Here is a 13,582-nt window from a genome sequence, read left to right as displayed (position 1 = left end):
CATCCTCCTTTGACCTCTCTCATCAACGAGCTGTTTTCGCCCACAGGACTGCCGCTGACTGGATGTTTTTTGTTTGCCGCAACATTCTCGGTAAACCCTAGACGCTGTCGATTGTGAAAATCCCAGGAGGGCGGCCGTTTCTGTGATACTGGATCCGGCGCACCTGACACCGACGATCATACCATGCTCAAAGTTGCTTAGGTCACTCGTTTTGACCATTCTAATGTTCAATTGAACAGTAACTGAATGGCTCGATTCCTGTCTGCCTGCTTTATATAGCAAGCCACGGCCGTGTGACTCACTGTCTGTAGGAGCGATCCATTTTGGTGAACGGGGTGGTGTACCTAATAAACTGGCCGGTGAGTGTATATATTTTATGTACCCAGACCTCACCCTGTAAAGTTAACTAAAATTGTCCAAGATGAACTTGCTAGCTAGCTAACTTATATAGCCAACATTTGTCTATATTGATGCTGTTACAATAACCAAACAGGATAAACAAATAATTTGTGAAACCATGAGTTGCTTTGTGTATCAGCAAATTTGCTTAAGATAATCTCACCGCAACACTGCTTCCACGTTGCTTGACATAGGCGTTTTCCGAGAACTATCTATCAAGGTGAGCTCCCCGCCCACTCAGCCTATTAGCTCCCCACCCACTCAGTGTGTCTTTTCAGACTTCCTGGTTGTTTGACATGAGAGAAAAAGTATTTTAACTCAGATATTGAGCATTGTTATTGGGAAAAAAATATTGTGGATGATGTTTTTGTCACTCAAAAGGCTATTTTACATGGTAATCAAATATATTGTTCAGGACCTTAAATCATGTTTAGTATGTTTTTTTTTGTAGTTTTTTTTTACATCTTTTTCTTTTTGTATGTTTTTTGGGGGGTATTTCTAAGAATGGGGGTTTCAAAGAAAGTAATCGCACTTGTAAAGTGTGGAAATGGGATATGCAGTATTGTATTTATGATCCCAAAGTGTCCAGAAAGACTGACTAACATGTACTGTATAATTATAACTTAAGTTGTAACACATTTATGGATTGTTCATACTTAACTACGTGGTATGAATGCATAGTTAATGTGTTTAGCCTTTCCTACTAGATGAATGTGAAGAAAGAATGAAGATGTATTTATTTATTTATACATGATAACTGTGCCACCCACACCTGCGCATGGAGATCAACTCAAGTGTTTGGTAGTTTGGAAGGAAAAAATTATAGTTGTAGTGGAATTCATACATTGCTGAAGGCAGTGGACCCTTTGATATGAAGCAATTGTTTGTTATAAATGTGTACATTTGCTAGAGTTGAACAAGAGAGTAGAATACAGTGGGTATCAAATGAAAAGTGCATTTGACATTATTACTCTGGATCAGGAGATATATTTAACCTACTAGCCTGGTAGCAGATTCGTATGTTCTTTATCCAACTCCTCTGCCAGTCATTGTATGCCATAAAATGTTGCTTACACGGCAGTGGAGTTGGTTATAAAGCACAAACTGGGCTGGTACCAGGCTATATTTGCCTCTCCTATTGCTGTATATTTTAGTAGCCTACCAATTGCTGTTGTTTTGTTCCAAATCATCTCTCAAACCCACACTCATCCATGTGACTGATACTGAAAGGGATTAGAATTGAGGCCATTCCCTGGTTATGGGAAGATTGAAGAATGTATTTCTGTGTATTTTTATGTACAAGGGACAAATTAAGGAGAGTGGTGAAACTCTAAACACTTAAAGCTATCAATTTTGATGACAATTTTTGATTGATCTCATTTATTCTACCCTGCTTCTACCCCTTTACTTTATTTTGTAAACTAGAGGTAACTTATAAAGTCAAATAATATTTGTAAATATTTATGTGCAATGATGACGACTTTGGGAAAATATTTTACCTTCAGTGTTTTTTTCAGAGAATAAAAACAATTAATTAAATGTATGCGAACACTTGAACCCAAAATGTGAGTCTTCTATTGGGACCTGAGACTGTTAGCAGCCCTGGCCAGAAATCAATAGTTCCAGAAAACAACATTGTTTCAGTCCAAATCACTAGGCCAATCAATCAATCAATCTGAAGTGGCATTAAAATGGCACTGAGGCACAAAAACGAATCGATGCCATTGCTCTTTGCATTCCCACTGCTTCTTGGGGAGAGGAAAATCAATATACTAAGTCAATAGTGCTCCAACAGGTACAGTGAGGGAAAAAGTATTTGATCCCCTGCTGATTTTGTACATTTGCCCACTGACAAAGAAATGATCAGTCTATAATTTTAATGGTAGGTTTATTTGAACAGTGAGAGACAGAATAACAACAAAAAAATCCAGAAAAACGCATGTCAAAAATTTTATAAATTGATTTGCATTTTAATGAGGGAAATAAGTATTTGACCCCCTCTCAATCAGAAAGATTTCTGGCTCCCAGGTGTCTTTTATACAGGTAACGAGCTGAGATTAGGAGCACACTGTTAAAGGGAGTGCTCCTAATCTCAGTTTGTTACCTGTATAAAAGACACCTGTCCACAGAAGCAATCAATCAATCAGATTCCAAACTCTCCACCATGGCCAAGACCAAAGAGCTCTCCAAGGATGTCAGGGACAAGATTGTAGACCTACACAAGGCTGGAATGGGCTACAAGACCATCGCCAAGCAGCTTGGTGAGAAGGTGACAACAGTTGGTGCGATTATTCGCAAATGGAAGAAACACAAAAGAACTGTCAATCTTCCTCGGCCTGGGGCTCCATGCAAGATCTCACCTCGTGGAGTTGCAATGATCATGAGAACGGTGAGGAAACAGCCCAGAACTACACGGGAGGATCTTGTCAATGATCTCAAGGCAGCAGGGACCATAGTCACCAAGAAAACAATTGGTAACACACTACGCCATGAAGGACTGAAATCCTGCAGCGCCCGCAAGGTCCCCCTGCTCAAGAAAGCACATATACATGCCTGTCTGAAGTTTGCCAATTACCATCTGAATGATTCAGAGGAGAACTGGGTGAAAGTGTTGTGGCCAGATGAGACCAAAATGGAGCTCTTTGGCATCAACTCAACTTGCCGTGTTTGGAGGAGGAGGAATGCTGCCTATGACCCCAAGAACACCATCCCCACCGTCAAACATGGAGGTGGAAACATTATGCTTTGGGGGTGTTTTTCTGCTAAGGGAAGAGGACAACTTCACCGCATCAAAGGGACGATGGACGGGGCCATGTACCGTCAAATCTTGGGTGAGAACCTCCTTCCCTCAGCCAAGGCATTGAAAATGGGTCGTAGATGGGTATTCCAGCATGACAATGACCCAAAACACACGGCCAAGGCAACAAAGGAGTGGCTCAAGAAGAAGCACATTAAGGTCCTGGAGTGGCCTAGCCAGTCTCCAGACCTTAATCCCATAGAAAATCTGTGGAGGGAGCTGAAGGTTCGAGTTGCCAAACGTCAGCCTCGAAACCTTAATGATTTGGAGAAGATCTGCAAAGAGGAGTGGAACAAAATCCCTCCTGAGATGTGTGCAAACCTTGTGGCCAACTACAAGAAACGTCTGACCTCTGTGATTGCCAACAAGGGTTTTGCCACCAAGTACTAAGTCATGTTTTGCAGAGGGGTCAAATACTTATTTCCCTCATTAAAATGCAAATCAATTCATAACATTTTTGACATGCGTATTTCTGGATTTTTTTGTTATTCTGTCTCTCACTGTTCAAATAAACCTACCATTAAAATTATAGACTGAACATTTCTTTGTCAGTGGGCAAACGTACAAAATCAGCAGGGGATCAAATACTTTTTTCCCTCACTGTATAACCCAGATTGCCATTGTATTACATTACATTTTTTTTGCAAACAATTATTGTGGTTCATCCTATATTCTCCCTAACATCCTTACCCCCTTGCAACAGATGTGGGATACACACACACACATACTCGAACACACTCAATCCCTTTCCTCCACAATCAACCATAAGCTCAGATGCTGGGAAGACTGAATCTGCAATAGGTAAGCAGCTTGGTTTGAAGAAATCAACTGTGGGAGCAATTATTAGGAAATGGAAGACATACAAGACCACTGATTATCTCCCTCGATCTGGGGATCCACGCAAGATCTCACCCCGTGGGGTCAAAATGATCACAAGAACGGTGAGCAAAAATCCCAGAACCACACGGGGGGACCTAGTGAATGACCTGCAGAGAGCTGGAACCAAAGTAACAAAGCCTACCATCAGTAACACACTACGCCGCCAGGGACTCAAATCCTGCTGTGCCAGACGTGTCCCCCTGCTTAAGCCAGTACATGTCCAGGCCCGTCTGAAGTTTGCTAGAGTGCATTTGGATGATCCAGAAGAGGATTGGGAGAATGTCATATGGTCAGATGAAACCAAAATATAACTTTTTGGTAAAAACTCAACTTGTCGTGTTTGGAGGACAAAGAATGCTGAGTTGCATCCAAAGAACACCATACCTACTGTGAAGCATGGGGGTGGAAACATCATGCTTTGGGGCTGTTTTTCTGCAAAGGTTTTTTACGCGCTTCAGCACTCGGCGGTCCCGTTCTGTGAGCTTGTGTGGCCTACCACTACGCGGCTGTGCCGTTGTTGCTCCTAGACGTTTCCACTTCACAATATCAGCACTTACAGTTGACCCGGGCAACTCTAGCAGGGCAGACATTTTACTTACTGACTTGTTGGAAAGGTGGCATCATATGACAGTGCCACGTTGAAAGTCACAGAGCTCTTCAGTAAGGCCATTCTACTGTCAATGTTTGTCTATAGAGATTGCATGACTGTGTGCTCGATCGTATACACCTGTCAGCAACGGGTGTGGCAGAAATAGCAGAGTCCACTAATTTGAAGGGGGTGTCCACATTTTTTGTATATATAATGTACCTATCTATAGGGTAACACTTCTGTCATGAATATGCCTACAAATTACGCACATAGGCCTAATTGAATGGTAATGAAGTTACAACAGCAGTCCAGTTACTCAGAATTCCAAAAAGTAATTTGGCATCCTAACATGTTTTTGCTTTAGAAAAATAATAATACAGGTTTCTTGATGTGCATATCACCAGCGCCGGCAAGGCAGTAGCTTGCGCAGTTATCTCCACAGCGGGCCATGTCACAACCCGACCAACAGCACAAACTACTACCTCAGCCGGAGCACAGTGGAAAGGAACGAACCAGTGGTGTCATCCGTGTGTCTGCCTCCTGTCCAAACGGTTCAGAATGAGCATATGAATTAACGGTTCCATGATGGCGGGTTCATATACAGTATCTGTGTCGTTAAGCACGTAAAATGCAATTGAAACCCCACCCAAGTCACCGACCGACCCAGTCTCCTGATTTCATTGCCCTTCCCCTAAATTGACCTGGCTGGACATTGCATCATGTTTCGGCTAAGTTCTCGTTTGACCTAGGCTACAGAACGTTTGACTGTGTATTAACGGCAGTGGTTTTCTTTCTTTCTTTTTTTATCCAGAGGTATATTTCATCATCAACGATTGATTTGATAGGCTACTGAACATCCACGTTCCGTTTTCAACCTCATCAACCTACCTGGGGTCCCAATGAAAGATGCGACATATCACAGATCGTAGGAATTAATACAGGGCGAATATTGAATGCCATTATAGCCTAATAGTTTACAACAAAGCTATATCACAATCCAATAATTAAGAACAGTTAAATGGCATGCACACAAAACAACCTTATAATTGTGATTGGTTGATCATCCAGCCCAGCAATGCAATAGTCTTGTGCGCACACCGAATTGTTGGTGCAGGTAGCAGCCAACCATCTCCCCATCTCCTCTTTCAAGAAAAAATAAAGGCAGAACAATGATCTGTGCTGTCGAGCTTTTAAGAAAAATACACGCGCAATTCAGTCTAGCAAAGCCACGCGCACGTTGCCGCATAGTCTACCAGTATCTTCCAGCGATCCGTGTGGAAAATTTAGGATTATGCGATCAACTGTGGATAAAATTGGCGGGAAACGTCAGACTGGGCATAAAGCACCGCGCACCAGCTCCATTCGTATTGGGTTGTGGGAAAGGGAATATTTCAAACGTTGGCCATTGCGATTTTGGGTGAAATTCTAAAACGCACCAGACCAATTCTGAAGAAGTCTGTAATAAATAAGCAAGTCAGACAAATGGTCATTCATGTTTGTGCTTGTTTGTTCTGAGCTTCAACACTTAAGAATCTCAGACAAAATATGTTTTAGTATAGTATTAATAGAACATCATATCCAGTCATGGTCCAGCTTCAACCACAAGAGGGCATCTATTTCCAATTTCTCTGTTGAGCCAGGAATGCTCCTGTGTTATACATTTACCTCCAGAGGGCACGAATACCCAATCAGTCATTATCAATCAAGTTACATCTACAGCCTACACAACCTTATACATTTGGTAAATCTGAATAGTTTACAGAAAAAAAAGAGTACTAGGCTTTACACAACTTTATTGAAGTTGGTGTATAAATACACATGCACATTTCAAATGTAAACCCAAGTGAACTCAAGCACAGCCAAACCTGGAAACCCCCATGTCATGCAAAGGATGCCTGAATGTATTCACCTTTACAAAAGAAAAGTCAGAACAATAGAACATCCTTTAAAAAAGATCCAATCCCCCAGAAGAGAAGAGCACAGGTAAGAATTATGGGTCTGTGTCCAAAATGGCAGCCTATTCCCTATATAGGGCACTACTTTTGAACGGAACTCTATGCAGCATAGGGGGCCATTTTGGATGCAACCCTGAACTAGTGTACTATAAAGCCAAATTCCCATTACATCTTCAGTCTTGCCAAGGTCTTTAAATATATATATATTTTTTGGTATTATTAAACGCTTACATATAAATAAATACATGTTATCAAATGTGCACTCACAGAGTGAACTCTTATGTACAGTATTATATAGCCTATATGTAATCACCACATCTCACCCACTCAGGCTGATCAGTAATCCTACCCTCCACCCATCCCTCCCGCCCTCTCCAGAGAAAGACCCTACTCCATGCTCCAACCACAATGAAGCATTATTTTCCCTTGGAAGAGAGGACACATACAGCAGTACCCAGCTATTCCTATCAAAGACAATGAACCCCCTACTATTTCCCCCCCTCACATTTAATCAAAGCAAGAAAAAAGAGGCAAAAAAAACCAACCTTGCCTTACAAGTGGATCAGTTCAATAGTCAGTCATTCAGTATACATTCCGGCCCAAGTGTTTGACTTTTCTTTTTTATTGGTTGATTTCCGGTAGCAGCGGTTGCTATTCATGGATGTTTCTGATGGGGACAGCAAAGATAGGGTGTGAGGGTGTGTACAAAGTTTTCCTGTGAGTATATGAATGAGTTTCAGCTCGTATCTGTGTCCTGTTCAAGTGTGTGTGTGTGTATTTGTGTTTCGGGGCCATGCACAAACAGCGTGACATAATAATGTGCAAAGAAAAGGCTACAATCTGAGATTAAGAGTTAAGGCTGAGGTGATCCAATCAAGAGACAGAAATCTAATGTATCACCAATATTCATAATCTCAAAAAGCCTCTAGAAGGAGCAGGTAGTGGAGGAGAGCCTAAAAAAAGCCATGTAAAGCTAGTAATGCAACATACAGCCTGAGAGAGGTGGGTCCGTTCCAGAAAAGCCCCTACCTCCTAAACAAACATGTCTCCTAATCACTTATGCAGATCTGAAAGAATTGGGTGTGAGCAATATGCTATTAGCTCCACCTTGTCATGTGAAAGGTAAGGTGAATTCTTCGCCCCCTTTCTCATACCTATCTGATCATTTCAGATCTACAAAAGTGTCTAGGGGTTTAGGGGTTGTTTCTGGACCTTGACCTTGGCTTCATGTGGCTAGGATGATACTTACTGTAGGGACCAGCAGAAGAAAAAAACGACAGAACTTAATCATAAGGCTCATATTGTATACATTAGTTATGTGTCTAAAATGCAAGATCACCACGACTGGTTTGGCTGTTTTACATTATAAAATGTATGTTGCTCTTCCTCCTCACATGCAGAGTAGGAGGGCTGATCTAAGATCAGGTCCCCCCCTGTCCATATAACCTTATTCATTATGCTCCTAAAGGCAAAAATTATCCTAGATCAGCACTCCTACTCTACACAGGGCCACTATGTGTGGATGCGTGTTCTGTTGACCACAGTGTTTAAAGGCAGCGTTCAAAGCGTTTTAACTGAGAAGACCCTGGCTCAGAGTAATTTGTAAAACAATTGCAGTATGTGGCACAAATATACAATTTTTTTTTTTAATGGGGGTGGAGGTGATTGTGTAACAAAATGAAAGTATTAGGACGAATCCCCCAAAAAGCTTCAGAGCATCATGAAAACCTAATAATAATAATTCAGTGTTCATTCAAAAAATATATTTAGCTTAATAATAATGATAAAATGGTATGCCAATGCATTGCTCTCTCAAAAATATTTTTTTAAAACAACATTTAAGCTGGTGGGTGGGAGGGAGGATCGGTTGGAAGCGCCAAAGCAGCGACACCACTGCACTGTGACATTCTGTGTTTGATACTATGATGAACTGAACTCCGTAATGCAGGCCTTCCTAAAGCTTCAAATGGATCTATTTTATTTCAGTATGATGTCATTGTTCAGGATCAGAACAGAGCTTGACTTATTTTCCTCCAGAGTGGATGATTCATGTAGAATGGACATGGTGGAGACTCATTGCAGCCCGGATAAGACCGGTCGGTCAGACCACAGACATCTATAGGCCCTGATTGCTTTAGTAATGTTGCTTGGGTGTTCCAGCACTGACTAGCTTCTCAGTGGTTAGTTTCTCCTGGTAGCCCACTCTTTGTAGGGCTGGATGGGGTCAGAGGTCAGAGCGCAGCCTCAGGGCTGGCCCACTGCTCTGTGTCTGTCGATATGGCTTTGGATGGATATTCCTGTCTCTCGCTCTGTCTCCGTTTCTCCAGCTCAGTTGGTTTTCATGGTGACGTCGCAGCTAGGCTCCTGCTCTTTCTCATTCTTATTGTCGTTGACATCCTCTTTGTCACTCTGGACTGAAGCAGAGGCCCGCGGGGTTGGGGCGATGCTCTTCCTCTCCTCCTTTCCTTCTCTCTCCTCCTCTCTCTCCTCCTCTTCCTCCTCTTCCTCTCGGTCCAGATCGAAGTAGCCTGTTCCCTTCACTGTGTCCTGGCGCTGGTAGAACAGCACGTACGCTGCTTTGGACTGAACACACACACACACAGAGTTACACACAGCAGCACAGTAACTTGATATACAGTGTAGTAATAACAAAATGAAACTTGAGAACTGAAAAGATATATCTAAATTGCTATAACATCATACACATTCAGGATGCAGGTTAATGGCTTACATTATAGTATAATATGAAGTGCACATTCAATTCACACTGGGCAGTGCTGTGTATCTGACAAGATGTTAGAGGACCATGAAACTCACCACTATCTGATCTTCGTTGGCTGGAGAGACACTGCTGTCGTCAAAGTTGTACCACTTGTCATCATCCTTGTTCTTCGCATAAGCAGTATCTAAGTGTCCCAAAGATAAGATGAGAAGATCAGCATTTGTCTGCTACAAGCAAGCATTGAATTAAGACTGTTGGTTCAACTTCCTTGTTTGAATCAACTCGGAAAACAATATGGCTAGCAATGTCAGAATTTACCATTTTGAATACACATTATGTTCAAACGACGTCGTCTGCGCTTCTAGTGTTAATAGCCAAATTGTCATATAAGGAGACTTAAAATCAGACTTACAGTGTCCTCCTCCCATGCCTCCGTAGTGGTTGGAGACCGCAATGAGATCGTAGCGACAGGGACCAGCATTAGGGTCGATCAGGAACTCTGACATTTCCATGTCACTGGAGAGAGAATCACACAAAGAACCATTCATGAGGGGGAGCATTCCTTGTTTTCTCTTCAAGTGATATTCAACATTTGTGTAAGTGATTTACAACTTAAAGGGATACTTCATTTTGGCAATGAGGCCCTTTAACTACTTCCCCAGAGTCAGATGAACTTCTGGATACCATTTCTATGTCTTTGTCCTGTATGAAGGAAGTTAGAGGTAGTTTTGCAAGCAAATGCTAACTAGCGTTAGCACAATGACTGGACTATACATATTTTTTTAACCTTTATTTAACTAGGCAAGTCAGTTAAGAACAAATTCATATTTACAATGACTGCCTACCCCGGCCAAAAAGTGTATGGGCATGCATGTTAGCAACTTCCTTCAAACTGCTCGCAGAGTCATAAAAATGGTATCCTCGAGTTCATCGGACTCTGGGGAAGTAGAACAACATCCTAAAGTATCCCTTTAAGTCATAGGGAAAGAATGTTTTTAATTTACTTGTTAATAAACTTTGACATGATAGCTTATTTTGACAGAAAAGTATGGCCATCTGGTCAAAACCGTACCTGAGTGGGAAATCGACTAGTGAATCCAGCTTGTCCCTCATGTATCTGCTGTAGGAGAAACGTTTCAGATGGACCACTAGGACTGGAGGCAGAGACCACAGGTCCAGCTTCTTAGTGGCCTGCTGGTGCTCCTTGCAGTTCGGACAGTACCTGGGATAGATGGATGAATTATTATATTTTATTTGACAATTTAAAAAAGCATCCACTTTCTTAGTACCTGAGACAGCCAGGATAAATTACGCATGTGACCAAATTACGGAAGATTTTAGTTCTGGGTTAACCGAGACTAATACCATGTTAATTTGTATTTTGAGTGTACTGTTCTTTTAAATGTTCATTATTTTCTTTATTAGCCTTGACAATATGAAGGTAAGTCTCACCATGGGTCCTCAGCTCCGAGCTTCTCTTTCGTGGTGAACAGCTCGATGCAGTCTTTCAGCTTGAAGAAGGCTTTCTTCTGAGGCTTATACTCCATGCTCTCATGCTTCTCAAAGTCCTGTTCACAGGCAGAGCGAGATTTTGGTTATTACTTATTTAGTCCAGCATTATTACCATCCAAGGCTTAAAGAGAGACATTCATTCTCCAACAGTGTTTCCCAAGCCTCTGCTCAAATACCTCCAGCTATTCCAACTATTTCATCTACAAACTAGCACACCAGGTTTGGGAAACACTGTTCTAGTTTGAATGCATAAGGACAAACACATAGACATCCATACAGAGGAGTCTGACATTAATTGATATACACTCCCCTCTGTATTTATTTAGACAGTGACGCAAAAATTCGTATATTTGGCTCTATACTCCAGCATTTTGGATTTGAGATAAAATGTTTTATATGAGGCGACAGTACAGAATGTCACCTGTCATAATGATGAGTGAGAAAGTTACAGAGGAACAAAGCTCATACCCACCCAAAAAATGCTAACCTCTCACCATTACCAATAACAGGGGTGTTTAGCATTTTTTGGGGGGTATGATCTTTGTTCCTCTGTAACTTTCTCACGTATCATTATTCATAATTCATTCATGATTATCCATAATCATGGTACCATTCACATTCATGTAGAAGTTTATTCTTATTTACAATAAACGTGACTCCAAAATGACAATACATTATTCACCATTCAGTTCCTATTGGGCAAAACATTATCCAAAACAAACTGCAAATGCATCCAACAAGTCTGTAGAGTCACAAGCTTGATGTAGTCTAGGAATATGGGACCAAATACTCAAATTTTGACTACTTTAATACACTAAGTTAATTTGTTCAAATACTTATGAAAAAAAAGTATTCCAATTGGGGGACTAGATACATAGTGAATTCATTTCTAAATGGTAAAACATATGTATGAAAATACCCTCAAATAAAAGGTGACCCCTTATATGAAACATTTGATCTCAAATAGAAAATGCTGGAGTATAGGGCAAAATGTATCGTCACTGTCCAAATAAATACGGAGGGTAGTGTAGGTAAAATGGTTTCTAATGTTAGGAGAGTAGAAAGCCTTACCTCTGTGATACCCTCATCAAAGTGTTTCTTCTTGACCTCTGGTTCCCAGTCCAAAGAGAGATAGGACCTGTCTGTTACAGAGACAGAGCAATATACCCTTTAAGACTCATTGTAAAGGTGAGAATGTAACGGAAAGACAAAGGTGGATTGTGCATTAACAACTAGTAGAGGCACTGCTTAGTGCTTACAATAAGTATAATGTTACTAGAACGTTACCATGTTTTTATCTTTATTGGAGGGTTGTGACTTCATCTGCGTACTGAATGTAAAATGCAGATCTTACCACTGAGTCTGAGGTGTCCCTCGTCGAACCGGATCTGCCGCGGTTCCTCCTTGATTAAGCTGAAGTCCGTCTTGCCCATGTTGTTAAACTGGAATGTAAACAATCTCTTCTTCTCCCCCATCGTCGTAGACGTCTGGTTCTGGTGAGCTTTGGTCCCCGAGTTCTCTCCCTCTGGACCAACCCCGTTCTCCAGCTCGTTGTCCCCGCCACCCACAGAGTCTTCTGATTGGCTGTTGTCGTTCTCAGAGGGCAGCTCCTGGTCCTGACTGGATTCGTCGTCTCCATCCTGCTCGTCAGTCTCCATCTCGCCTGGAATGGAGTGGATCAGCTGATCAAATTTCGAAATAGCTTTATCGACAGGGGTTACATTTTTTATTTAACCTTTATTTAATGCTGAGACCACAGTCTCTTTCGCAGATGAGCCCTGCATGAACACATCAATAAAACAATTACACTATACATATCTACTTACACATCAATTACAACATACATCAAAGGGAAACACAATCATATGAAACAAACACATTCTTCAGTAAAAAGGCCCAGGTGAGCGCATGTGTATGTGTCTGTTTGAGCGTGTGTGTGTTACGTACTGGGCGAGCCCTCCTCCAGGACTCCATTGGTAGCGTTGCCATTGACAGTGTGTTGTTTAGAAGAGGGGGTTGTCTCCTCAGTGTCGTCCTCCTCAACGACAGAACGCACAAACCGACTGTCCCATACAACACAAACACACAATATTAATATAATCAGTTACCATTCAATACATACAGACATACTCCAACAACATCTAACCGCTCAACATAATTGATATGCTCCCCCCGAAGAAAGAAACATCCACCCTCAAAATCATTCCACCCTCAATGGTATTATTACTCAGTTCTTCAGTGCTCCCGGAGTATAAAACATTTCATGAGAAAACATATAAAAATCGGGACATTGTGTCAAAGCCTAGTTTACACTAGAAACTAAAAAGATTCCTTAGAAACAATGAAAAGAGCAATCAAAAGTATTTATATAGCCCTTTTTATAGCAACATCGGTCACAATTAGGCTAAGTACTTAACAAGAGCGCAGAGCACAAGGTTAGTTAGTGGCAGTTTCTGAAATGGTTACCTACCCACCAGATGCGTAGCAGCAGCATGTTGTAAAGCACATGTATGTATGTGCAGTGCATTCGGAAAGTATTCAGACCCCTTGATTTTTTCTACATTTTGTTAACTTTAAAGCCTTATTCTAAAATTGAATAAATTGCTTTTTTAACTCAACAATCTACACACAATACCCCATAATGACAAAGCAAAAACGGAAATATCACATTTACATAAGTATTCAGACCCTTTACTCAGTACTTTGTTGAAGCACCTTTGGCAGCGATT

General features: G+C 41.3%; 1 protein-coding gene across 6 annotated transcripts in view; it reads right to left on the bottom strand.

Annotated features, from left to right (window-relative positions):
* Window positions 1-6,440: 6,440 nt before the first annotated feature.
* Window positions 6,441-13,582, bottom strand: part of LOC121581246 (ubiquitin carboxyl-terminal hydrolase 15) — a 49,152-nt gene continuing 42,010 nt past the window's right edge. For all 6 annotated transcript variants that reach the window (XM_041896739.2, XM_041896741.2, XM_041896740.2 and 3 more), the window contains 8 exons: window positions 12,801-12,916; window positions 12,208-12,516; window positions 11,925-11,995; window positions 10,794-10,909; window positions 10,414-10,563; window positions 9,754-9,857; window positions 9,437-9,525; window positions 6,441-9,202 (listed from right to left, as the gene is read on the bottom strand). In XM_041896739.2, coding sequence (XP_041752673.1) covers window positions 8,948-9,202; window positions 9,437-9,525; window positions 9,754-9,857; window positions 10,414-10,563; window positions 10,794-10,909; window positions 11,925-11,995; window positions 12,208-12,516; window positions 12,801-12,916 — 1,210 coding nt within the window. In that variant the 3' untranslated portion in view covers window positions 6,441-8,947. The remainder of the gene's footprint in view (window positions 9,203-9,436; window positions 9,526-9,753; window positions 9,858-10,413; window positions 10,564-10,793; window positions 10,910-11,924; window positions 11,996-12,207; window positions 12,517-12,800; window positions 12,917-13,582) is intronic.

The sequence above is a fragment of the Coregonus clupeaformis genome, chromosome 14 (assembly GCF_020615455.1).
Source record: "Coregonus clupeaformis isolate EN_2021a chromosome 14, ASM2061545v1, whole genome shotgun sequence".
NCBI lineage: Eukaryota > Metazoa > Chordata > Actinopteri > Salmoniformes > Salmonidae > Coregonus > Coregonus clupeaformis.
This window is presented reverse-complemented; position numbering and strand designations above follow the sequence as displayed.